Raw genomic sequence first — 26,880 nt, 5'->3', positions numbered from 1 at the left:
ACATCCCATATGTTCTTTTAACAGTAAATAGTCTGTAGTTGTAAGATTTTGGAGCGCTACAATTTGCACTTCTCCTAATTCTTGGTTGAGGTCCAACAGTATAGATCCAGTCAAATTTGTTGTTTTACTGTATGCACAGGCCAGCTTAGATATCTCCTTCCTCATTCCCATGGCAAGTCCAGGAACTGGTGGGATGAAAGCATCTACAGCTGTAGCAGCACGTGGATCGTTGTTGGGGTTTTTTGATGATCATCTTCTGGCATGAGTCTTCCCGAGAGTGCTGATGTTGGAAGTTCTTTTTCATATCGTATCTTAGTTCATTTTTGGGGTAGCCAAATTAGGCTTTGATCCTCTGTATAAACACAAACAGACCCTTTGCCTACACTTTTATATGTCCTTTATGTCATTGTGTAGAACTCATTAGAGGTCACCACATAGGAACTGCATTTTTTTTTTTTTAATCATTAATCTACACTTACATGATGAATACTTTGTTTACTAGGCTCTCCCCTATACCAGGTCTCCCCTATATACTCCTTTACAGTCAGTGTCCATCAGCGTAGCAACCTGTTGTAGAATCACTACTTGTCTTCTCTGTGTTGTACAGCCCTCCCCTTTCTCCCACCCCGCTATGGATGCTAATCTTAATACCCCCCTACTTCTCCCCCCCTTATCCCTCCCTACCCACCCATCCTCCCCAGTCCCTTTCCCTTTGGTACCTGTTAGTCCATTCTTGAGTTCTGTGATTCTGCTGCTGTTTTGTTCCTTCAGTTTTTCCTTTGTTCTTATATTCCACAGATGAGTGAAATCATTTGGTATTTCTCTTTCTCTGCTTGGCTTGTTTCACTGAGCAAAATACCCTCCAGCTCCATCCATGTTGCTGCAAATGGTTGGATTTGCCCTTTTCTTATGGCTGAGTAGTATTCCATTGTGTATATGTACCACATCTTCTTTATCCATTCATCTATCGATGGACATTTAGGTTGCTTCCAATTCTTGGCTATTGTAAATAGTGCTGCGATAAACATAGGGGTACACTGGTCTTTCTCATACTTGATTGCTGCATTCTTAGGGTAAATTCCTAGGAGTGCAATTCCTGGGTCAAATGGTAAGTCTGTTTTGAGCATTTTGATGTACCTCCATACTGCTTTCCACAATGGTTGAACAAGTTTACATTCCCACCAGCAGTGTAGGAGGGTTCCCCTTTCTCCACAGCCTCGCCAACATTTGTTGTTGTTTGTCTTTTGGATGGCAGCCATCCTTACTGGTGTGAGGTGATACCTCATTGTAGTTTTAATTTGCATTTCTCTGATAATTAGCGATGTGGAGCATCTTTTCATGTGTCTGTTGGCCATCTGTATTTCTTTTTTGGAGAACCGTCTGTTCAGTTCCTCTGCCCATTTTTTAATTGGGTTATTTGTTTTTTGTTTGTTGAGGCGTGTGAGCTCTTTATATATTCTGGACGTCAAGCCTTTATCGGATGTGTCATTTTCAAAGATATTCTCCCATACTGTAGGGTTCCTTTTTGTTCTATTGATGGTGTCTTTTGCTGTACAGAAGCTTTTCAGCTTAATATAGTCCCACTTGTTCATTTTTGCTGTTGTTTTCCTTGCCTGGGGAGATATGTTCAAGAAGAGGTCACTCATGTTTATGTCTAAGAGGTTTGTGCCTATGTTTTCTTCCAAGAGTTTAATGGTTTCATGACTTACATTCAGGTCTTTGATCCATTTTGAGTTTACTTTTGTATATGGGGTTAGACGATGGTCCAGTTTCATTCTCCTACATGTAGCTGTCCAGTTTTGCCAGCACCATCTGTTGAGGAGACTGTCATTTCGCCATTGTATGTCCATGGCTCCTTTATCAAATATTAATTGACCATATATGTCTGAGTTAATGTCTGGATTGTCTAGTCTGTTCCATTGGTCTGTGGTTCTGCTCTTGTGCCAGTACCAAATTGTCTTGATTACTATGGCTTTATAATAGAGCTTGAAGTTGGGGAGTGAGATCCCCCCTAGTTTATTCTTCTTTCTCAGGATTGCTTTGGCTATTCGGGGTCTTTGGTGGTTCCATATGAATTTTTGAATTATTTGTTACAGTTCATTGAAGAATGTTGCTGGTAGTTTCATAGGGATTGCATCAAATCTGTATATTGCTTTGGGCAGGATGGCCATTTTGACGATATTAATTCTTCCTAGCCATGAGCATGGGATGCGTTTCCATCTGTTAGTGTCCCCTTTAATTTCTTTTAAGAGTGACTTGTAGTTTTCAGAATATAAGTCTTTAACTTCTTTGGTTAGGTTTATTCCTAGGTATTTTATTTTTTTTGATGCAATTGTGAATGGAGTTGTTTTCCTGATTTCTCTTTCTGTTGGTTCATTGTTGGTATATAGGAAAGCCACAGATTTCTGTGTGTTGATTTTGTATCCTGCAACTTTGCTGTATTCCGATATCAGTTCTAGTAGTTCTGGGGTGGAGTCTTTAGGGTTTTTTATGTACAGTATCATGTCATCTGCAAATAGTGACAGTTTGACTTCTTCTTTGCCAATCTGGATTCCTTGTATTTTTTTGTTTTGTCTGATTGCCGTGGCTAGGACCTCTAGTACAATGTTAAATAACAGTGGGGAGAGTGGGCATCCCTGTCTAGTTCCCGATCTCAGCGGAAATGCTTTCAGCTTCCCGCTATTCAATATAATGTTGGCTGTGGGTTTTTCATAGATGGCCTTTATTATGTTGAGGTACTTGCCCTCTATTCCCATTTTGCTGAGAGTTTTTATCATGAATGGATGTTGAACTTTGTCAAATGCTTTTCAGCATCTATGGAGATGATCATGTGGTTTTTGTCTTTCTTTTTGTTGATGTGGTGGATGATATTGATGGACTTTCGAATGTTGTGCCATCCTTGCATCCCTGGGATGAATCCCACTTGGTCATGGTGTACGATGCTTTTGATGTACTTTTGAATTCGGTTTGCTAAAATTTTGTTGAGTATTTTTGCGTCTACGTTCATCAGGGATATTGGTCTGTAGTTTTCTTTTTTGGTGGTGTCTTTGCCTGGTTTTGGTATTAGGGTGATGTTAGCTTCATAGAATGAGTTTGGGAGTATCCCCTCCTCTTCTATTTCTTGGAAAACTTTAAGGAGAATGGGTATTATGTCTTCCCTGTATGTCTGATAAAATTCCGAGGTAAATCCATCTGGCCCGGGGGTTTTGTTCTTTGGTAGTTTTTTTATTACCGCTTCAATTTCGTTGCTGGTAATTGGTCTGTTTAGATTTTCTGTTTCTTTTTGGGTCAGTCTTGGAAGGTTGTATTTTTGTAGGAAGTTGTCCATTTCTCCTAGGTTTCCCAGCTTGTTAGCATATAGGTTTTCATAGTATTCTCTAATAATTCTTTGTATTTCCTTGGGGTTCCTCGTGATTTTTCATTTCTTGTTTCTGATACTGTTGATTTGTGTTGACTCTCTTTTCCTCTTAATAAGTCTGGCTAGAGGCTTATCTATTTTGTTTATTTTCTCGAAGAACCAGCTCTTGGTTTCATTGATTTTTGCTATTGTTTTATTTTTCTCAATTTTATTTATTTCTTCTCTGATCTTTATTATGTCCCTCCTTCTGCTGACCTTAGGCCTCATTTGTTTTTCTTTTTCCAATTTTGATAGTTGTGACATTAGACCGTTCATTTGGGATTGCTCTTCCTTTTTTAAATATGCTTGGAGTGCTATATACTTTCCTCTTAAGACTGCTTTTGCTGCGTCCCACAGAAGTTGGGGCTTAGTGTTGTTGTTGTCATTTGTTTCCATATATTGCTGGATCTCCATTTTGATTTGGTCATTGATCCATTGATTATTTAGGAGCGTGTTGTTTAGCCTCCATGTGTTTGTGAGCCTTTTTGCTTTCTTTGAACAGTTTATTTCTAGTTTAATGCCTTTGTGGTCTGAAAAGTTGGTTGGTAGGATTTCAATCTTTTGGAATTTACTGAGGCTCTTTTTGTGTCCTAGTATGTGGTCTATTCTGGAGAATGTTCCATGTGCACTTGAGAAGAACGTGTATCCTGTTGCTTTTGGATGTAGAGTTCTGTAGATGTCTATTAGGTCCATCTGCTCTACTGTGTTGTTCAGTGCTTCCGTGTCCTTACTTATTTTCTGTCTGGTGGATCTGTCCTTTGGAGTGAGTGGTGTGTTGAAGTCTCCTAGAATGAATGCATTGCATTCTATTTCCTCCTTTAGTTCTGTTAATATTTGTTTCAGGTATGTTGGTGCTCCTGTATTGGGTGCATATATATTTATAATGGTTATATCCTCTTGATGGACTGAGCCCTTTATCATTATGTAATGTCCGTCTTTGTCTTTTGTTACTTTCTTTATTTTGAAGTCTGTTTTGTCTGATACCAGAATTGCGACACCTGCTTTCTTCTCTCTGTTGTTTGCTTGAAATATCTTTTTCCATCCCTTGACTTTAAGTCTGTGCGCGTCTTTGGGTTTGAGGTGAGTCTCTTGTAAGCAGCATATGGATGGATCTTGCTTTTTTATCCATTCTATTACTCTGTGTCTTTTGATTGGTGCATTCAGTCCATTTACATTTAGGGTGATTATTGAAAGGTATGAATTTATTGCCATTGCAGGCTTTAAGTTTGTGGTTACCAAAGGTTTAGGGTTAGCTTCTTTACTGTCTTACTGTCTAACTTAACTCGCTTGTTGAGCTATTATAAACACAGTCTGATGATTCTTTATTTCTCTCCCTTCTTATTCCTCCTCCTCCCTTCTTCATATGTTGGGTGTTTTGTTGTGTGCTCTTTTTAGGAGTGCTCCCATCTAGAGCAGTCCCTGTAGGATGCCCTGTAGAGGTGGTTTGTGGGAGGCAAATTCCCTCAACTTTTGCTTGTCTGGGAATTGTTTAATCCCTCCTTCATATTTAAATGATATTCGTGCTGGATACAGTAGTCTTGGTTCGAGGCCCTTCTGTTTCATTGCATTAAGTATATCATGCCATTCTCTTCTGGCCTGTAGGGTTTCTGTTGAGAAGTCTGATGATAGCCTGATGGGTTTTCCTTTGTAGGTAACCTTTTTTTTCTCTCTGGCTGCTTGTAATACTTTGTCCTTGTCTTTGATCTTTGCCATTTTAATTATTATGTGTCTTGGTGTTGCCCTCCTTGGATCCCTTGTCATGGGAGTTCTGTGTACCTCTGTGGTCTGAGAGGCCATTTCTTCCCCTAGTTTGGGGAAATTTTCAGCAATTATTTCTTCAAAGACATTTTCTATCCCCTTTTCTCTCTCTACTTCTTCTGGAATGCCTATGATTCTTATATTATTCCTTTTATATTGATCACTCAGCTCTCTTAAAATTCTTTCATTCCTGGAGATCCTTTTATCTCTCTCTGCATCAGCTTCTCTGCATTCCTGTTCTCTGTTTTCTAGTCCATTAATGGTCTCTTGCATCTCGTCCATTCTGTTTTGAAGTCCTTCCAGAGCTTGTTTTATTTCTGAATTCTCCTTCCTTAGTTCTTGCATATTTCTCTGCAAGTCCATCAGCATGGTTATGACTTTTGTTTTGAATTCTTTTTCAGGTAGACTGGCTAAATCTATCTCCCCAGATTCCTTCTCAGGGGAAGATGTAGCAGATGCTGAAGCTGTCTGGGTTAGTCTTGTCTGGATCATATTTTTTTGCCTTTTCATGTTGACAGGTGCTATTGACTGTCAGCTGGGAGGGCCAAAATTTTCACTTCCTACTGGCCTTTCTTTACTGGGGCAACTGCGACCCCTAGTGGCTTGTGTTGGGTAATTGCGTGTAGACTGGGTCTTTGTGTCTTGCCTGGCCGGGAGGGAGAAATTTCCCTTTCTGTGGGCAGAATTTGTCTCAGGCTGCTTCTCTGCTTTCGCAGCGCCCGGTGGGGTGATGGATGGGGGTGCTGCTTGACTGTTTGCCTCCGTGAGGGGTCTCAGAGCTGTTGCCCAGGGGGTTAGTGCACCCGGTTTTCCCTGTAATTTCCAGCTGCTATACTGTGACCTGGGTTGTTTCCGTCAAGCTGTTAAGTCCCTGTCCCTTTAAGACTTTCAAAAAGCCCCCACTTTTCTTTGTCACAGGGGCATCAGCTTCAGCACCCGCTCAGAGGTCTTACTCCCTGTTCCCCCAGTATCCAGGGTCCCCTGGGCATGTACTGTGTCTGCGCTCTGGCCCGGATGGCTGGGGCTGGGTGTTCGGCAGTCTTGGGCTCCGTCTCCCTCCCGCTCTGCCTATTGTTCTCCCGCCGGGAGCTGGGGGGAGGGGCGCTCGGGTCCCGCGGGGCCGGGGCTTGTATCTTACCCCTTTCACCAGGCGCTGGGTTCTCGCTGGTGTAGCTGCAGTCTGGCCACTGTCCTGCGTCTTCTGGTCTCTCTTTTAGGGCTAGTTGTGTTTGTTGTATTTTCAAAAGTATATATGTTTTTGGGAGGAGATTCCCACTGTCCTACTCACGCCGCCATGTTGGCTCCGCCCTCTTCTTCACTTTTTTATTTAAAAATGATTCAGGTGCTGGCAAAACTGGACAGCTACATGTAGGAGAATGAAACTGGACCATTGTCTAACCCCATATACAAAAGTAAACTCAAAATGGAACAAAGACCTGAATGTAAGTCACGAAACCATTAAACTCTTGGAAGAAAACATAGGAACGAACCTCTTAGACATAAACATGAGTGACCTCTTCTTGAACATATCTCCCCGGGCAAGGAAAACAACAGCAAAAATGAACAAGTGGGACTATATTAAGCTGAAAAGCTTCTGTACAGCAAAAGACACCATCAATAGAACAAAAAGGAACCCTACAGTATGGGAGAATATCTTTGAAAATGACACATCCGATAAAGGCTTGACGTCCAGAATATATAAAGAGCTCACACGCCTCAACAAACAAAAAGCAAATAACCCAATTAAAAAATGGGCAGAGGAACTGAACAGACGGTTCTCCAAAAAAGAAATACAGATGGCCAACAGACACATGAAAAGATGCTCCACATCGCTAATTATTAGAGAAATGCAAATTAAAACCTTACACCAGTAAGGATGGCTGCCATCCAAAAGACAAACAACAACAAATGTTGGCGAGGCTGTGGAGAAAGGGGAACCCTCCTACACTGCTGGTGGGAATGTAAACTTGTTCAACCATTGTGGAAAGCAGTATGGAGGTACATCAAAATGCTCAAAACAGACATACCATTTGACCCAGGAATTGCACTCCTAGGAATTTACCCTAAGAATGCAGCAATCAAGTATGAGAAAGACCAGTGTACCCCTATGTTTATTGCAGCACTATTTACAATAGCCAAGAATTGGAAGCAACCTAAATGTCCATCGATAGATGAATGGATAAAGAAGATGTGGTACATATACACAATGGAATACTACTCAGCCATAAGAAAAGGGCAAATCCAACCATTTGCAGCAACATGGATGGAGCTGGAGGGTATTTTGCTCAGTGAAACAAGCCAAGCAGAGAAAGAGAAATACCAAATGATTTCACTCATCTGTGGAATATAAGAACAAAGGAAAAACTGAAGGAACAAAACAGCAGCAGAATCACAGAACTCAAGAATGGACTAACAGGTACCAAAGGGAAAGGGACTGGGGAGGATGGGTGGGTAGGGAGGGATAAGGGGGAGAGAAGTAGGGGGGTATTAAGATTAGCATCCATAGCGGGGTGGGAGAAAGGGGAGGGCTGTACAACACAGAGAAGACAAGTAGTGATTCTACAACAGGTTGCTACGCTGATGGACACTGACTGTAAAGGAGTATATAGGGGGGACCTGGTATAGGGGAGAGCCTAGTAAACAAAGTATTCATCATGTAAGTGTAGATTAATGATTAAAAAAAAAAAAAAAGCAGTTACTATGTGGTGACCTCTAATGAGTTCTACACAATGATATAAAGGGCATATAAAAGTGTAGGCAAAGGGTCTGTTTGTGTTTATACAGAGGATCAAAGCCTAATTTGGCTACTCCAAAAATGAACTAAGATACGATATGAAAAAGAACTTCCAACATCAGCACTCTCGGGAAGACTCATGACAGAAGATGATCAGCAAAAAAAAAAAAAAAAACTCCAACAAAGATCCACGCACTGTCACAGGTGTAGATGCACTCATCCCACCAGTTCCTGGACTTGCCATGGGAATGAGGAAGGAGATATCTAAGCTGGCCTGTGCATACAGTAAAACAACAAATTTGACTGGATCTATACTGTTGGAACTCAACCAAGAATTTGGAGAAGTGCAAATTGTAGCACTCCAAAGTCTTACAACTACAGACTATTTACTGTTAAAAGAACATATGGAATATGAACAGTCCCCAGGAATGGGTTGTTCTAGTTTATCTGAATTCTCTCAGACTGTTTAAGTTCAGTCGGACAATATCCACCTTATCATAGATAAGTTTTCACAAATGCCTAAGGTGCCTAACTGGTTTTCTTGGTTTCACTGGAGATGGCTGGTAATTACAGGTATGCTTTGGTTATGTAACTATACTCCTATTATGTTAATGTTTGTGCGCAATTTAATTAGTAGTTTAAAACCTATCCATGCTGAAGTTACTCTACAAGAAGATATGTCAAAGAAATAATCAATCTTCCCAGGTTTTCTTCTGCCTGCTACTTCTATAGCTTTTCTTCTTCCTACCTAATCACAACCTTTAAATAGAACTCGTGCCACATGTCGAATTTACCGAGTATCATAATTCTTCCAAGTGGTAAAGACACCTCAAGACAAATGCTGGGCATAGAAGCCACAGGGCATCAATATGCAAAGAAGTAAAAAGCTAACCTTTTCAAGCAATAAGGCTTCTCTCTCACTTACCAACTTAACATTTCCCTGTATGGCCCCGGAAGATGACTGGTTAGCCAGAGACGGGTAAGATTCCTCAAGGGAGGAACAACCTAAGACAGGCACAGTCGCAGGGGGCCATGTGGTGAGAAAATGGGGAGCAGCAGAGGTGAGGCTTAGAACCTCCCCCCTCATGTTCTGAGAGAAATCTTCTGCATACATGGATGTTTATTGCCCTCGTCTAGCTCGGATTAACACATAGTCTACAGGCACACACCTGATCATCTACATTTGCTCTCTTACAACACTAAACTCTGTTTTCTACCTATATCTCGTATCTACCTACTTCAGCATTTTATTAAAAATAATAATAATAGAGAAATGTGGTATCCACATATAAATCAAGTTTAAAAATCAAATGAATATTCATATTTGAACTGACTGTGTATAGTTCATAATGCATGAATAAAACCGAAAGCTTCTGTGATGACTGCCCTTGCACTGTTCACCATGTAACTTACTCACTATGTAAGAATTTGTGCTCCATGTAAGAATTTGTTCGTTATGCATCAGAAGATTGGAGACTGATGAAAATTAGGCTTGGGGTGGATTAATGATTGTGCATTGAGTATTGACCCCCCTATACAGAAATTTATTGTGGTTAACAACTATTTGATCAATAAATATGAGAGATGCCCTCACAAAATATATATATACATATATATATATATATAAACACACTTCCAATTGTTAAATAATTAAGTAACCAGGATGTAATGTATAGCATAAGGAATATAGTCAAAATATTGTAACAACCTGGTATGGTGATACCTGGTACCTAGAATTATCATGTATATAAATGTTGAATCACTGTGTTGTACACCTGAAACTAATGTAATGCAATACTGTTGTCAACTACCCTTCAATAAAAAAAAAAAAAAAAAAATGATTCAAAGTCAGATTTGAACTACATAGGTTTTTGGCTTTAAGAATACTCAAAATGTAACAAGTTAAACATAATTCATATGAATTATATTGGTGAGATATAATATTCCATCTTCATTTTTAAAAACTTTTTCTTAATGTGATTTCTGTTGATCAGATCTTCCAAGAAGTCTCACCCGGAAAAGCAGATATCAATTATAGATGTGATTAGTTCATGTTGGGATATATGCCTACAGAGGAGGTCCAATACAAAAGCACCTAACTTTTGACACTGTATTTCCTCAGACCAATTAAGGATTTGAAGAATGCTATCTTTTACATCCCCATACTTAACAATAAATGATACATCCTTTATAATGCTCTCCAAAAACAACTGGCCATACAAAACCAGAAGGGATGGGAACTAGTGTGGTAGAGTCAGAGCGTCAGTTCAGTAATCACACAGATTTAAGGTCCGGTCTTTAATCAATCACTAACTAGCTGCATGATTTCAGGCATGTTACTTACCTTCACAGTCTCAGTTACAAATGGGTTTTCAATAGTATATATTTCCGAAAATGGTTGTAAGTATTAAATGAGCCAATACATGTAAAACATTTAGCACAAACTCTGGCATCTTGTGTATGCTCAACATGTTAATTATTATTTTCATAATTTTACTAATTTCATTGATTTCCTGGCTGGGTGGTTGTAATCATTTTCATTATTGCTTAAAATATGTTACTGATGAGGTCATCAGTTTAAGCTTCCCATGAACTTCACTCTGTATGCTTTATAACCTATGCCACACACAGACTGGGTACAAGGGTCTTAAGAGGGTGTGAAGGTTCTGTACCAAGAAGGAATTGGGAAAACAACATGAGGAGCATGATTTGATTTGAGAAGTTGGAAACATCAGTTTCATAAATGGATGCAATAATTAACTGTTACTATTATGAGCTGAATTTGAGAGTTTCTGTTTGTATACCCAGGGCAATTGAAGAAAAATATCCTGTTCTTTATAGATCATTAATTCTTGATTTTATTAGTACTGTGTTATAATAGTTTCATAACTACTAATAGACTTCATTGATATATTCTTTTAAAGGCAACAAGTCTTATGTTTTAAGGGAGACATCTCTAATGAATGCCGTGACACATCTAAATACTCTAACTTTGAATTGTCGGTTTTGTTTGGAAATGAATGTTCTTCAGTTCTAGGAAAATTCATACTACCTCGTTTTTGGATGAATAAAACATTTTCAGGGAAATTTTTCTTAAAACAATGGATAGAACATCGTGTTCTAAGGAGGCAAAAGTTGAGTTGTATCGTGGTGCTGATCTTATGGCCTGAAACCACAAAAGCAAAACTGGCTGTGCTAAATTCAAGGTCTGTGGGCTTGCAGGGCTCAGGAATTGGTGAACTGAGACCCTGACTTAGGTAACTTGTAGGGATTCAGTAAAAAACTATAGTTAATTACAATTTACCACCATGGCAGCTGAAGAAACAGCTGCATTAATGACCACATTAGATAAATGCAGTGAATAAACAAAAAGAACGTGGTTTTAGCTCTTGATAGATTTCCTCTCTCCCTCTCCCTGCCAGTGTCCACCCAACTACTCATTCAGACAATGAATAATGGGACAAGCTCAAGGCAAAGACTGATAGTGTCAAACTTGAAATATATATATTTTAATATGACTCCTCTTCCTCCCTTTTTACAATGTTGCTCAGACATAGTTATACTTGGTGGAGTTTAAAATTCCGAATAGGTGTTATCCTTCCAGGAAAATGTGGGAAACAATGTTCAGATTATACCCAGAATGTTATTTTATAAAAAATGCTCTACCAATACTATGATATTTACGTATCACAAAATTAAGCCTTTACCCAAAAGGAAGTATAAATTTATCCTAAGATATCATATACTTATTTAAATAGCACCAGCTGCTCCTGTCATTTCTCATGCTTTGTGGCTACTGGAATCTGTCTACTTACTGGATGGAGCTTTCAATGCGGGTGATAGTGAGGAAAGCAGCAAGGTTTGCTGTGTAAGATGAGATGACAATCAATGCAAAGAGCCACCAGGCCCCCATCATCATTCGGGTAGCCAGAGTTGAATATGGGACCTCCCCGCCTGTAGAAAAAAGCAAAGAGAATTAAAAAATTCAAGTATTTATTGAGAATCTGAGATCATACATGTCAAATACAAAGTTAATTTTTAAGTAGTGAGAAATCTTTCTACATAATAATAACAGCATAGATTTCTGTACTGTGCTTTTTTATCACTCATAGTTAATTTCCTTTTATGAGACTATGTGAGACCCAGTCAAAAAGAAACTTGATATTTAGTATAACATGTTTAAATGAAATTTTTACCTACCTTCTTGTTCAACCTTAGAAATCACTGCCCTCTTGTTACAACCACAAATATATATATTTGATTTCCAAGGGCTTGCTTACTCACTAGATAAGTGATATTAATACTATTATGCCTGTACTTACTATAACTTTTCAGATTTCTAGTTCAACAATAACATTGAATGATTATTTTTGGTTAAATTCCCTAGAATCATAGATTATTAACGATCTTGGGATCACACATATTACTATTGGCTTCAGCAGCATCACACTTGTTTTGTTCTGTTCTGATCTCCTAGCCACTCTTTTATGATCTAGCTGTAGAATTTTCCTCTCCACCTTATAAATGTTGGAGTGCCTTTGGGCTCAGTCTTTAAACTGCTTCTGTTTTCTGTTCACATTTCCACCCTGGTTACTCTCAAATCCCCTAAATTTGAATATCATCTACAGCATACTTTGATAACGCTCAGCTTTATATTTCAAGCTGAGCGTTTGAATATTGGAGTTTGAATATTCTATTTCTCTAGAGAGCTATAGATAAATGACTATACGTTTTCCACTTGGAGTCTCATGGGCATCTCAAACTTATCACATCTAAAACAGAACACATTACTCTCACTCCCAAATTAACACCCCAATCCACACTATCTTAGGGAATAGTACCACACTTCACACTATTTCTCAGACAAAATACTTAGGAATTTTTCAACATCTTATACAATCTTAACACCTTTACCTTCAAACTACATACCAAAGCCTAGCTCACCTCATCACTTCCAGTCCTATCACATCTTCTTTTGACTGTACTACTGAACTATTTAAGTAGTTTAATGTTTACATTCTAGGCACATGATGTTCTTTAAGAATGAAAATGAGGTCATGAGATTACCCTGATCAAAACTTCAGTGCATTTCCATCACTCAGGAAAAAAAAAAACACCCCAACAACTCTACTAAGGCCTACCAGGCCCTACAAGTTAACTTCCTGACCTTATCTCTTTGCACTTCCTCAGGGGCTTTCTTGCAATATCTTCTATGGAGCTATGCTGATCTCTGTACTGGGGCCTTTGTGCTTGTAATTTTTTATGCCTGGAATTATCTTCTTTTTAATTTAAAAATGACTTTTCAATTTATTCAAATTTCTGCTCAGACACTTCTCACAAACATTTTTATCACTGTTCTATCTAAAATAACTCCCCACAACTCCATACTCCCAATCCTTTTATCTTTTCTTAAAATAATGACATTATTTATCTTATGTATTTTTGTTTGTTATGTATTTTATATATTTTATTCCTTTCTCCTTTCTCTCAGAAAAAAATAATTTCTCATACAGGAGCAGCTCCTGTCCAATATTAGGTGAGTAAATATTTGTTGAATGAATATATGTTTTACATATAATTAATAGACCTTCTAAAATAAATTGGATTTATGCAAATAGTAGAAATAAATCTGAGATATAATACTACCTTTATAGGATGTAGGTCCATCAGTATGTGAATGACTTAACAGGATTCATTTAATTAAAATACCAGGCAGATTTTAATACCAACAACTAAGTTTCACTGTGTAATAGCTCTACATTTTCAATGTTGTGCAAGCATATCATTTGGTTATATCCTGAGCTATTTTCCTAGAGGAATATACTCAAAAGAGGCTAACCTCTGATATCTGGAACACATTTTCAAAAGCAGTTATAATGAATTTTAGATACTTTCTTCTTCAAAGCAAAAGAAATATTCACTCAGCTTTACAAGAGGAAAGCAAAATAAAATATTCACTTTTAAATCTACAGGGGACTTTCTGGACAAAACAACTAATTGAAAAGAATAATAAAATATGCATGAGATGATAAAGACTGAAAGATGTTTATATGTATAATGAAAATAGAACAATGAATTCATAATTGAAAAAGCTAATTGCAAGTTTGTTTACATAAAGTATTTAACCTTGATTAGAATTGTTATCACCCATATGAAAGAATATTTGTTCAACTTTCTACATCCATGATATAAAATCTGCATAAAAATGACATTTTATTTGATAGCTGCATTTGGAAGTGAATTGTTAAAAGTAATGAGAATCATGACTTCCAATAATGATAATTCAAAACAATCCTCCTGCTGACAATAACTAGAAAAATTGAACATATAATGTATTTGACAGCTAAAGAAGTAGTAAAAAATTAGAAGGCCAAGGTCTTGGAGAAGAAGATAGACCAGCCATATAACCTGGAATTTAGAACTGTTTTCCCTGAGAGATAAATGCCCATGTAACAGGAGGAAACTAAGTACTGAGAAGCTGAGCAATGCTTTTTAAACCTGTCAAAGGTTAAGTGGCTATAAAAATAAGGATCCAAGACTTGTCGAATGGACATGGGACTAAGAAAACCAGAAAATCCACATATGTTTGGAAGCCAATAATTACAATTCTATTAAGCCATAGGTCAAATAAAAATCACAATAAAAATAAAAATATATTTTGAATTTGATGACAGAAAATAAGCCATATCAAGTCTCCACAAGTTTTGATAGCTTATGGTATGCAGATAAATTTATGTTTAGAGGGCAACTCATAGCCTACAATATATAAGAAAAGAAGGCTGAAAATCAATAAGCTACTTATCAATAACAAGGAGTTTAAAAAATCACAAGGTTAAACCTAAAAAACATAGAGGAAGGACATAACATATATATAAGAGCACAGACTAATAAAATAGAGAAAATACAATTGAGGAGGTTGATTTAACAGAAGTTTGGTCCTTGAAAAACTATTAAGATTGATCAAAGAAATGAGTAAAGACACAAAAAATACAATAGGAGTAAAAAGGAGTATGAACATCTCCTTTGTGCAGAGAGCATACAGAGTGCACTGTTACAGATGTCACAAATATTAGAAGGATAAGAAGAAAAGGATCTTATGTAGAATTTTATGCCAATTAATTTGAAAGTTGAGATGATATGGACAAATTCCTAGAAAAATTACCACCAAAAGAAATTTAAAATTTGAATGATCTTACACCTATTAAAGAGTTTGAATCCACAATTGAAACATGCTCACTAAAAACTTCAAGGCCAAAATCTACCAAGTATTTTAGCAACAACTAACTCTAATTTTATACAAACTTTTCCTGAAATTAAAAAATAGCAAGACACTATTTCATACACTTTATAAAGAGGGCATAATTTTGACAACAAATCTGACAAGGTCATTCCAAGAAAGGAAAGTTACAGGCCAATCTTTCATATGATTGTAAATGCAGAAGAGAAATTTGCAAACTGAAAATTGCAATAGATAAATAAATAAATAAAGAAGTATGTTGGGTTTATTTTATGAAAGCAAGGGTTTGTTTGGCATCCAAAAATCAATCACTGGGTTCTGATGTCACCAAGATAGCTACATAGGTTGTTTCTGATTTCACTCTCTTTCAAAAGAACAACTAGCAACTATTAAAAAATGACAACACTGATAGAATTGTAGAACATGGGGGTGAGGTTTAATCACCCCCCCTTTCCCCCCCTGCACCACAGAGACCAAGGCAGATCTCATTAGAATAGTAAGAGGGGTGGCTACACACTGCTCCCATTGCCTCTCCCCCAGGCCAGTGCAGTGCCTCAGGGAGTGGTCTCTGAGCCTCTGGTTCCTCCAGTGTGAGGGGAGAACCCAGGTGAGACAACTAGCCCCCTTAGCATTGTGGGTCACTTTACAGGAGCCCCTACTCTAATCTTGCATAGAAACAAGTCAGGTCACTCTATGCCCAGGGAACATGGCAGGGAATAGTTCTGCTTGATTCAGATCCTTGAAGGAGAGGCTTTCCCAGATCTAGTGTACAGATTGCCCAGGCATAGGCAAAGAGTTGAATCACCACCCCATCCACAGTGGTCAATGTCTTCCAGCCCTATCTAACCGTAAGGGTTGGAGATAATTTCTGGAAGCTGTAGGACCCAATGGATCTCAAGCCAAGAGGTGAGCATACAGAGTGCAGAGAAAAGCCAGTGGACTTTTTGAGGTGCTGGTCAGTGAGTTAAGACAATGAACAAGGAGCTTTACGGGCTTTAGAGATTCATCTCCCACTTCTCTGAAGCAGGGGATCTAGTTTTCAGCCCTGCTTATCACTGAATATTCTTCAGCCTGTCTGCTCAGGGAGTATAGAGCACACAGAAAGCTGCATAGCACATTCAACAGTAACACTCAGAGCACAGGCTATGGCTTCCCACACCTGTAGAGCAAATCTGGTGGACTCACCTGACCAGGGAATTCAGTACATACTCTGGTTTGATTCAGTTTCCCAAATAAGCTGTTCAGGCCCTGGGTCCTATCCTACTACCCTGAAAGGGAAGAAAAACTAATTCATAGTCCAATCTATTACAGAATATGGGACCAAATCATGACCATCCAGTAAATCTTGCCAGAGAATCCAGGCAACCAGAGAGCCCTTCCTACAGCTTCACTTGGATAGGCAACTAAGCTAGCAATCCTACTCAATGGTTGGCAGCCAGTGGCACACACTACCCAATTCTCATCTTCAGTTTGAACAGCTGCCTCATTCAAATACAGACCAGAATAGCAGACCCCACCTGCCCAGGAAATTGCTAGCAGACATACCTAGAAACTCAAACTGAGCTGACTGGTGAAATATTACCTCTGACAAAACAAACCCATAAAGTCTGGAAGAGGAGCCCGATTACTCAACTGCACAGATGCCAATGTAAGGAATCAAGGAAGCATAATACTTCCTGATTTCAAGATATATACTATAAAGCTATAGTCATGAAAACAGTATGTTACTGGCATAAAGACAGACAAATAGGCCAATGGAACAGAACTGAGAATGTAGAAGTAAACCCAAGCATGTATGGTCAACTAATATTTGACAAGGGAGCAAAAAATACTCAGTGGAGAAAAGACAGTCTCTTCAATAAATGGTGCTGTGATGCTTGAATATTCACATGCAAAAGAATGAAACTGAGCCCATATTTTACACTATTGAGATAAATAACTCAAAAAAGATTAAAGACTTAAATGTGAGACCTGAAATCATGAAACCCCTAGAAGAAAACATAGGAATGTATCTCCATGACAGGAGTCTTGTTAATGAATTATTTGATATGACACCTAAAGAAATAATCAACAATGTGAAAAAGCAGCCTATGGAGTAGGGAAAATTACCTGCAAAACCTATCTGATAAAGGGTTAATATTTAAAACATAAAGAACTCATACAACTCAGTAGCAAACAAAACAAAACAAAAACTCACAATAAACCAATTAAAAAATGGACAAAGACCTGAACTGACATTTCTCCAAAGAAGATATATGAAAGGCCAAAAAGTATATTAAAAGATGTTTAATATGACTAGTCATTAAGGAAATGAAGTTAAAACCATAATGAGATATCACCTCATGCCTGTTAAATGTCCATCATCAAAAAGACAAGAGATAACAAATGTTGATATGGATGTGGAAACAAGGGAACCCTGTGCACTGTTAGTGGGAATGTAAATTGGTGTAGCCACTGTGGAGAACAGTATTTCAGGAGATGTTCTTCAACAAATGAAAAATAGAACTATCATATGATCCAGCAATTCCACTTCTGGGAATATATCCAAAGGAAACAAAAACAGTAGCTTGAAAAGACACATGCACTTCCATGTTCACAGCAGCATTATTTACAATAGCTAAGAACTGGAAACAATCTAAGTGTCTGTTGATGGAAGAATGGATAAAGAAGTTGTGGTTATTTCATATATAGAATGGAATATTATTCATCCATAAAAAATGAGGAAATCCTACCATTTGAGACAACATGGATAGACCTCGAAGGTGTGCTAAGTGAAGTAAGTCAGAGAGAAGACAATTATTGTATGATCTCACTTATAAGTGGAATCTGAAAAACAAACTCACAGAAATAGAGATTAGATTTGTGGTGACAAGCTGCAGAGGGTCAGGGGAGAGGGAATTAGAAGAATGTGGTCAAATTTAAAAACTTCCAGTTATAAGATAAAAAAGTACCAGGAGTATAATATATGCATGATGACTGTAGTGGGCACTGTTGTATGATACATAGGGAAGTTGTTAATAGTTAAACCTAAGAGTTCTCATCACAAGGAGAATTTTCCTCTTTTTTTCTCTTTTTCTTTCTTTTATTTTTATCTTAACTATATAATATGGACTTTTAGCTGAACTTACTGAAGTAATCATTTCACAACATATGTAAATCAAACCATCATGCTGTATGCCTTAAACTTACATACTAATGTTTGTCAAAATTTCTCAATAAAACTAAAAATATCAATTATTGGAATTTACTACATTAGCATTATAGAGGAAAAAACACTATAATCATCTTGGTAGATGCAGAAAAGGCACAGATAAAGTTCAATATCAGTCATAAAATAATACCTAGAAATAACCCACCAAACCAGAAATTAAAGAATCTTTCTTAATCTCAGAAAGAATATTTCAGGAAACCTATAGTGAACATCATACTTATTAATAAAGTAAGTATTTCTAAAGAGTCTCTTAAAGGTTATAAGTCATTATCATTTCTACTTAACATTTAATTGAAGGTACATATTGTGGAGAGGAAAAAGAAGAGGAAGAAGAAGAAGGAAGAGGAGAAGGGGGGAGAAAAAAATCCTTCAGAATTGGAAAGAGTGAAATACAAGTAATGGATTGGAGATGATATGAATATATATATATATACATATATATATAATACAAGAAAATATAGTATAAATTACTAAAATTAATAAGTTGTCAATTTATGGTAAGAGTCAATGTTCAAATATCAATCAAACCTTACATGCTGATTTTAACTGAAGTTGGAAGTACACATTGTTGTAACTCATAGTAGAACTAAATTGAAATACATTACACACAAAAAGTAACATTTGTCAGGTTCTGACTTTCACAATGTTTCTATTATTCCAGCCCATATAAAATTCCCACTCTTTCCAATGAGCTGAAGAATAAAAAAACTGCCAACTGAAGGTCAATTTTCCTATCTGATACTGCAAAACTAAAACTCTGGAGATTTTAGTAATTCAATTGCAAAGGATGTTTCAGGTAACAGTTTCTAAGATGGACTATATTATAGTTTTATACAAGTTCTACCTTAATAGTCAAGAACACTGATGTTAAGTGCTACTTTGAAATAGAAACTTCCTTAAGAGCAGCAACATTAAGAACATGTGGATGAGCAATACATACAGTGTTAACCATGTTTCCCCACAACAAACTGGTTTTCTTCCGTATCTCTAAGGAGACTGGCAGTGAATGGTATTTACAAACCCTTGCTGTAAATGTTTTCCCTAGATTTCATTAAATCAAGGCTTTTTTTGTTTCTCCCTTCCTGCTCTAATTGCTTTATATTCAATTCTACTGGAAACATGATCTTAGGAAGAGTGAATTGCACTAAATGTATTGAAAGTCATTTGTTATACATGAACTTCACTGGGTCACGCAAATCTTTTTGCAAAGCCCTTTCTCTAGGGGACTAGTTAACTCATCTTGAATTGATAAATGTATCGTTTTAGAGATTCTGAAATGACACTGAAATTAAAAGTTCTTTTAGATTTCTTAAGAGATTTTTTTTTATGAAGGAGTTTCTAAATGCTTGAAATTGACCAGTTTAGTAGGAAGGCTTGGTGGTATATACGATGTCTGCTATTTCCCCTAATTCATAGATCTGCATTTTATGATATTAGTGGTTAATGAAAGCAGCCTTAGCACAAAGCATAATGGATCAGTGTGCCACACATATTCCTTGAATTTCCTGCCATTTTCATTTGCAACAAAAATGTTATTTGCTTACCTCTTTTTCTGTTTCCTTTCCTGGTATCTATCAAAAGGACTGTTATAAATTTTAATGATAAAAAGAAGACTTTGCATCTTCAGAGCGTCCATATCACAACTAAATGTCAACAGCTATAAAAGAATATATCCCAAGCCCTCATTGCCTCCCAGAATATCTCCCAACATTTGTATGGTTTCCACAGCTATCATTTTGCCAAAGTCATACTAATTTGATTAAGAGGTACCCCTAAAAATATCTTCAGTCTCTGTATTCATGCTCTTATGGTATCTGTTCCATTGTCCTATTTCAGAGGTCTTGCTAAAAAAAAAAAAAGGAAAAATGAAACAGCTTTATTCTTTCTCTTGGTTTGTCTTTTGATATGCTAGTAAATGTCTTGCATTGTAAGACTCAAAAACCTAAGTCCAAGATTTTGATTAAAGACTTACATGTATAGTACCTAGACTTTTTCTATCTGATATTATAAAATTCAAATATTTGAGATTTTAGTAATTCAATTTAGAAAAGGAGAAAGATATTCAATTAAAGCTCTCAACATCTTCAAAGACTTTGCAGGTAGTTTGGTACAGGGATGAACTGAAATTTTGAAAGACATTTATATGTCACCCTTTCATTTTTCTCATGTCTACCATATTTGGCTTCATGTAATTTTAGTTTTTTTTTTTGCTTATTAAATTATTTGACTGGTACTTTAGATGCTTTGTTTCTACTTTTAAATACATTTGTGTGTATATATATAGAGAGACAGATAGATCTCAATAGCCTATTTGCTTACCCAAAAAGAAAAAAAACAAACAAGGAACACAGTGCATGGTTTGAACAAGGAATATATGATGATTTTAAAAATATATCCAAATACCACTTTCTGGAGACCTCAAAAAGTATTCTTTTTCCTTTCTATACTATTTTTCTTGTTACCAACTGATTTCACCAGAGACCTGGGAATGAAATTAGGGCTCGAAAGGCGTCAAAGAGGAAATGTCGTCTGGATGACTAGTCGTTTGTCAAACAGCATGCAGCAAGACTGCAGTTGAGTCAGGCCTGCCACTCTCTATGATATATTAGCTTTTAATGTTTTAAAATAATTATAGCCAGGTCTAAGTCACTATTTAAAACCACTATATAAATTCCAGTGCCATTATCTACCCCATTTTTCAGGGATTCAATAAGTCAGTAGTTCTGAGGAAAACTGCCCCCATTTTACCAATCCCAGAAGCAGGAGAGTTCAAGGGGTAAGCAGCAGCTGTCAACAGGAATCAAAGTGGAATGGATCTCAAAGTGAAGTTTTTCATTACCTCTTGAATTTCAGAGACTGGCTCCTAAACTGTGCCTTCTGCATAAGTACATCATTATTTTCAAGGTCAGAGAATGCCAATACATATTCAATCAGTTTTAATGATGATCAGAGAGCAAGGATGAAGTCTAAAACACATTTTCAAAGCTCCAAAATGTCATTCACATGTAGCAACCTGTTAACCACCATTGGAGATTAGTTTTAATTTAAATCATAACTCATTTATTGAGCGAGGAGTAAGCTTTACAATTTGATAGAGAAGGAGGGGATCATTTAACATTATGGATTCAGTCTTTCAAAAACAATATCAGCCTTTTCAATTTTGAACTTCCTCTTTTTCCCATTTTCCAGAGCTCTTATGATTAAGTTCTTAGGAGGACATTTTAAAGAGCAGAAGAGAAAAAAGGATTCTTCTTTGGCTTCTTTTCAGTATATTCTTTTGAATAATGGGTTAGAAAATGATAAATGGAATAAGATTTTGGTGTGCTGGTGCTAAGAGAATTTATAAACATAGACATTTTATTCAGTATATGGGCTCTACATATTCAGATAGATTTCAGTAATTAATACAGACAGATCTGTAACTGAAGGCCATAAACTAATTCATACAGTGATTTCCACAACATTGATGATTGAATAAGTACATGTATATGAACCACAGTTCATGGATTTCTCTGCGTGTTTGTGTATGCAGATACATAAAGCTGAATGCATTACAGAATTCCATGTGAAGCCTAACCATTTTACTTAAAGAATACCTTCTCCTTTTCCTCCCCCTCCACCCCCTCTTCCTTCTTCCTTTTTAATGTGCTGTTTGGGTATAGTGTCTAGTTTCTCCCAGGAAGTTCTACAGGTGTTTTTAATCTAAAGCCTCTGTAGTCAACTGAGTCAGAGACTTGGGTTGAATTGATTGGCAATGGGAAAATCAGGAAACAGTTTCACATTGTAAGACTGAAGTGGTAAATCAAAACCATGGATGTAACAAAGCAGGAAGTGGGATCAGGGAGGAAAGGGATCAGGGTGAAGTTGCAAAACAAAACAACACAAATAAAAAGCCCATTGAACACAATCTAAAATCAGGAATCAAAAGATTATAAAGCAAAGGTTAGGAAACAAAGTAATAAAAGCCTATTTTCGTTGAGTTTATTTACTAATGCACCAGGCCTTGTTTTTTTTTAAGTGTTTTATAAGCATTTTCTTATTTAGTCTTCACAACAGCCTTATGAAATGGTTAGGAAAGCAAGATTGGGTTTCCTCAAACAAGATGAAGCTCACAGAGGAGTAGGAACAGATCATTTGTACACACAGGCTCTCATAAGCAAGGGAGGAAACTGGGTAGGGAGTGACAGATGTCAGAGAACCTAGGACACCTCACGGTGATTCCTTCAAGGACATTTATTCCATTAAGAGAAGAAATGTATTATTGCCACTTCATTTTCTCCCTCTTCTCCCCAGTGATAAAAATGAATAGGTTTATTGTGGGGTGATTAGCCACAAATTTAGTACAGATCCCAGCAAACAAAATTAAACAGAATAAAAGCTAGACCTCAATAAGACTCAGGAAGAATCCCCATTATTTTGTCTGAAATACTTTAGTAGGACCAAGACATTTTTGTAGATAATATTATGAAGCAATTAACTTAAAACATAGCCAATATAATTAATAGGTGATCTTGGAAGAGGTAATGTGTCAAGAAGAAAGAAGGAAAGGGATATTGCAAAGACAGAGGTTATAATTGGTCTGTTCAGATTTTCTGTTTCTTTCTGGGTCAATCTTGGAAGGTTATGTTTTTCTAGGAATTTGTCAATTTCTTCTAGGTTGTCCAATTTCTCCACATAAAATATTTCATAGAATTTCTATTAACATCATCCACCACATCAACAAAACGAAGGACAAAAACCACATGATCATCTCCATAGATGCTGAAAAAGCATTCGACGAAATTCAACATCCATTCATGATAAAAACTCTCAAATAATGGGTATAGAGGGTAAGTACCTCAACATAATAAAGGCCATATATGACAAACCCACAGTCAACATCATACTTAACAGCAAGAAGCTGAAAGCTTTTCCTCTAAGATCAGGAAAAAGACAAGGATGCCCACTCTCCCCACCTTTATTCAACATAGTTCTGAAGGTCCTAGCCACGGCAATCAGACAACACAAAGAAATAAAAGGCATCCATATTGGCAAGGAAGAAGTTAAATTGTCCCTCAGATGACATGATATTGGACATAAAAAACAATAAAGAATCCACTCCAAAACTACTAGATCTAATATCTGAATTCAGCAAAGTTGCAGGATACAAAATTAATACGCAGAAATCTGTGGCATTCCTATACACTAATGATGAACTAACAGAAAGAGAAATCAAGAAAACAATTCCACTCACAATTGCATCAAATAAAATTAAATACTTAGGAATAAACCTAACCAAGGAAGTGAAAGACCTATACTCTGAAAACTGCAAAACACTCATGAGAGAAATTAAAGAAGACACCAGTAAATGGAAATTCACCCCAGGCTCTTGGGTAAGAAGATTTAATATTGTCAAAATGGCCATCCTGCCTAAAGCAATCTACCAATTCAATGTAATACCTATCAAAATACCAACAGAATTCTTCAATGAACTGAAACAAATAGTTCTAAAATTCATATGGAACCACCAAGGACACCGAATAGCCAAATAAATCCTAAGAAGGAAGAATAAAGTGGGGAGGATCTCACTCCCCAACTTCAAGCTCTACTACAAAGCCACAGTAATCAAGACAATTTAGTACTGGCACAAGAACAGACCCATAGACCAGTGGAACAGAATAGAGAGTCCAGATATTAACCCAAGCAAATATAGTCAATTAATATATGATAAAGGAGACATGGATATACCATGGGGAAATGACAGCCTCTTCAACACCTGGTGTTGGCAAAACTGGACAGCTATGTGTAAGAGAACGAAACTTGATCACTGTCTAACTCCATACACAAAAGTAAACTTGAAATGGATCAAAGACCTGAATGCAAGTCATGAAACCACAAAACTCTTAGAAGAAAACATAGGCAAAACTCTCTTGAATAAAAACATGAGCAACTTTTTCATGAACATGTCTCCATGGGCAAGGAAAATAGAAGCAAAAATGAACAAGTGGGACTATATCAAACTAAAAAGCTTCTGTACAGCAAAAGACACCATCAGTAGAACAAAAAGGCCTCCTATAGTATGGGAGAATATATTCACAAATGACAATATGATAAGGGGTTGACACCCAAAGTATATAAAGAGCTCATGTGCCTCAACAAACAAAAAGGAAATAATCCAATTAAAAAATGGGCAGAGGATCTGAACAGATACTTCTCCAAAGAAGAAATTCAGATGGCCAGCAGGCACGTGAAAAGATGCTCCACCTTGCTAATCATCAGAGAAATGCAAATTAAAACCACAATGAGTTATCACCTCACACCAGTCAGGATGGCCACCATCCAAAAGACAACAACAAATGTTGACGAGGATGTGGAGAAAGGGGAACCGTCCTACACTGCTGGTGGGAATGTAAATTAGGTCAACCATTGTGGAAAGTAGTATGGAGGTTCCTCAAATAGCTCAAAATAGAAATACCATTTGACCCAGGAATTCCACTCTTAGGAATTTACCCTAAGAATGCAGGAGCCTAGTTTCAAAAAGACATATGCACCCCTATGTTTATCGCAGCACTATTTATAATAGCCAAGAAATGGAAGCAACCTAAATGTCCATCAGAAGATGAATGGATAAAGTAGTTGTGGTACATATACACAATGGAATATTATTCAGCCATAAGAAGAAAACAAATCCTGCCATTTGCAACAACATGGATGGAGCTAGAGGGTATTATGCTCAGTGAAATAAGCCAGGTGAAGAAAGACAAGTACCAAATGATTTCACTCATCTTTGCAATATAAGAACAAAGAAAAAACTGAAGTAACAAAACAGCAGCAGACTCACAGAACCCAAAAATAAACTAACAGTTACCAAAGGGAAAGGGAGTGGGAGGGTGTGTGGGAAGGGAGGGAGAATGGGAATAAGGAGTATTACGATTAGCACACATAATGTAGGAGGGGCATGGGAAAGGCAGTGTAGCACAGAGAAGACAAGTAGTGATTCTATAGCATCTTACTATGCTGATGGACAGTGACTGTAATGGGGTATGTGGTGGGGACTTGATAATGGGGGGATTCTAGTAACCACAATGTTGTTCATGTAATTGTATATTAAAGATACCAAAATTTAAAAAAGTTTCATAGAATTCTCTAATAATTCTTTGTTTTCACAACTGCTGTGGAAAGAAGCATGGAATATCCTCAAAAAACTAAAAATAGAAATACCATATGACCCAGTAATTCCACTTCTAGGAATCTACCCCAACAAACAAAATCCCTGATTCAAAAAGACTTATGTACCACTATGTTTATCACCACCTTCTTTACAATAGCCAAGATATAGAAGCAACCTAAGTGTCCATCAATAGATGAATATATAAGGAAGAGTGGTACATATACACAAAGTAATATTATTCAGCCATAAATAAAGAAATCCTGCCATTATCAACAACATGGATGGATCTAGAGGATATTATGCTCAGTTAAATAAGCGAAGTAGAGGAAGATAAAAACCATGTATCAGTTACGTGTAGAATACAAAAACAAAGTAGAACAGAATGAACAAAATAGCAGTAGGCTCATGGACACTGAGAAGTGACTGGTGGTTACTGTAGGGGAGGGGTTGGAGATGGGTGGGTGGGGAGCATGAGGGGGATCTAAAAGGTCACAAAAATTCTCAATCATAATATGAGTTGGCCATGAGGATAGTATGCACAGCATGAAGAATATTCTTAATGATTTTGTAACATGTTTCTACGTTGACAGATAGTAACTGCACTAGTGGGGGTGAGGATTTAATAATATGGGTAACTGTTGAACCATTGCATTGTATATTTGAAACTAATGTATGATTGTATATTAATGATACTACAAAAACAAAAAAGAAAATAGAATCTAATGATGAATAAATAATGGAGAAAAAAGACAGGTGAAGAGCCTGTTTCTCAACTTGTTCTGGGAGGTGGGCTGTGATTCTACATACCTTAAGTTCATTCTTGGGACAACTCAACAAATACAGCCTTCATTTCTCTTATTTTGATAAGGATGTACAAACTTTTTATTGAATCACTAAAAAGTTATAAGCTCTGGTTATTGGAATTATAAATAACTATTGCTTTTATTTTAAAATTACTTTGACTTTGTAACTAATAATTAGTTACAATACCTTTGTAACAAATCTTAGACATAATAGGTTATAGACAGGGGAATAAAACTTTCAATGTCAAAGGTCTATGGAAACAAAATGGTGAGTTACTTTTTGTTTCCCTTTTCCCTAGAGGCATTCATTCACTTTGGTGAATGAATAAGTCTCACTCTGTAGAGACTTATTGAAAATATTTTAAAAAATATATTTTTTGCTTCTTCCAAGTTACAAAGATTCAGAAATTTCTTCTATGCATATATGGCAATACACAAGAGCCTCCTGCAACTGTTTAAGAATTCAGACTGACATTCAAAACACAGACATACTGGGCAATCTTTATGTGAAAATATTATCTGAGGAATTGGTGATATTAATTGTAGTCCTATGAGTAAATCATGTGTAATTTTCTGCAGTTTTTCTTTTA

At 36.8% G+C, this 26,880-nt stretch overlaps 1 protein-coding gene across 1 annotated transcript in view; it reads right to left on the bottom strand.

Annotated features, from left to right (window-relative positions):
- GRID2 (glutamate ionotropic receptor delta type subunit 2) overlaps positions 1 to 26,880 on the bottom strand; it is a 1,430,685-nt gene that overhangs the window by 228,346 nt on the left and 1,175,459 nt on the right. Inside the window, exon 12 of the mRNA XM_057502448.1 lies at positions 11,705 to 11,843. Coding sequence (XP_057358431.1) covers positions 11,705 to 11,843 — 139 coding nt within the window. The remainder of the gene's footprint in view (positions 1 to 11,704; positions 11,844 to 26,880) is intronic.

This window comes from Manis pentadactyla, chromosome 5, assembly GCF_030020395.1.
Source record: "Manis pentadactyla isolate mManPen7 chromosome 5, mManPen7.hap1, whole genome shotgun sequence".
NCBI classification, from domain to species: Eukaryota; Metazoa; Chordata; class Mammalia; order Pholidota; family Manidae; genus Manis; species Manis pentadactyla.
Note: the sequence above shows the minus strand (reverse complement) of the source record. Positions and strands in the feature narration are given on the sequence as shown.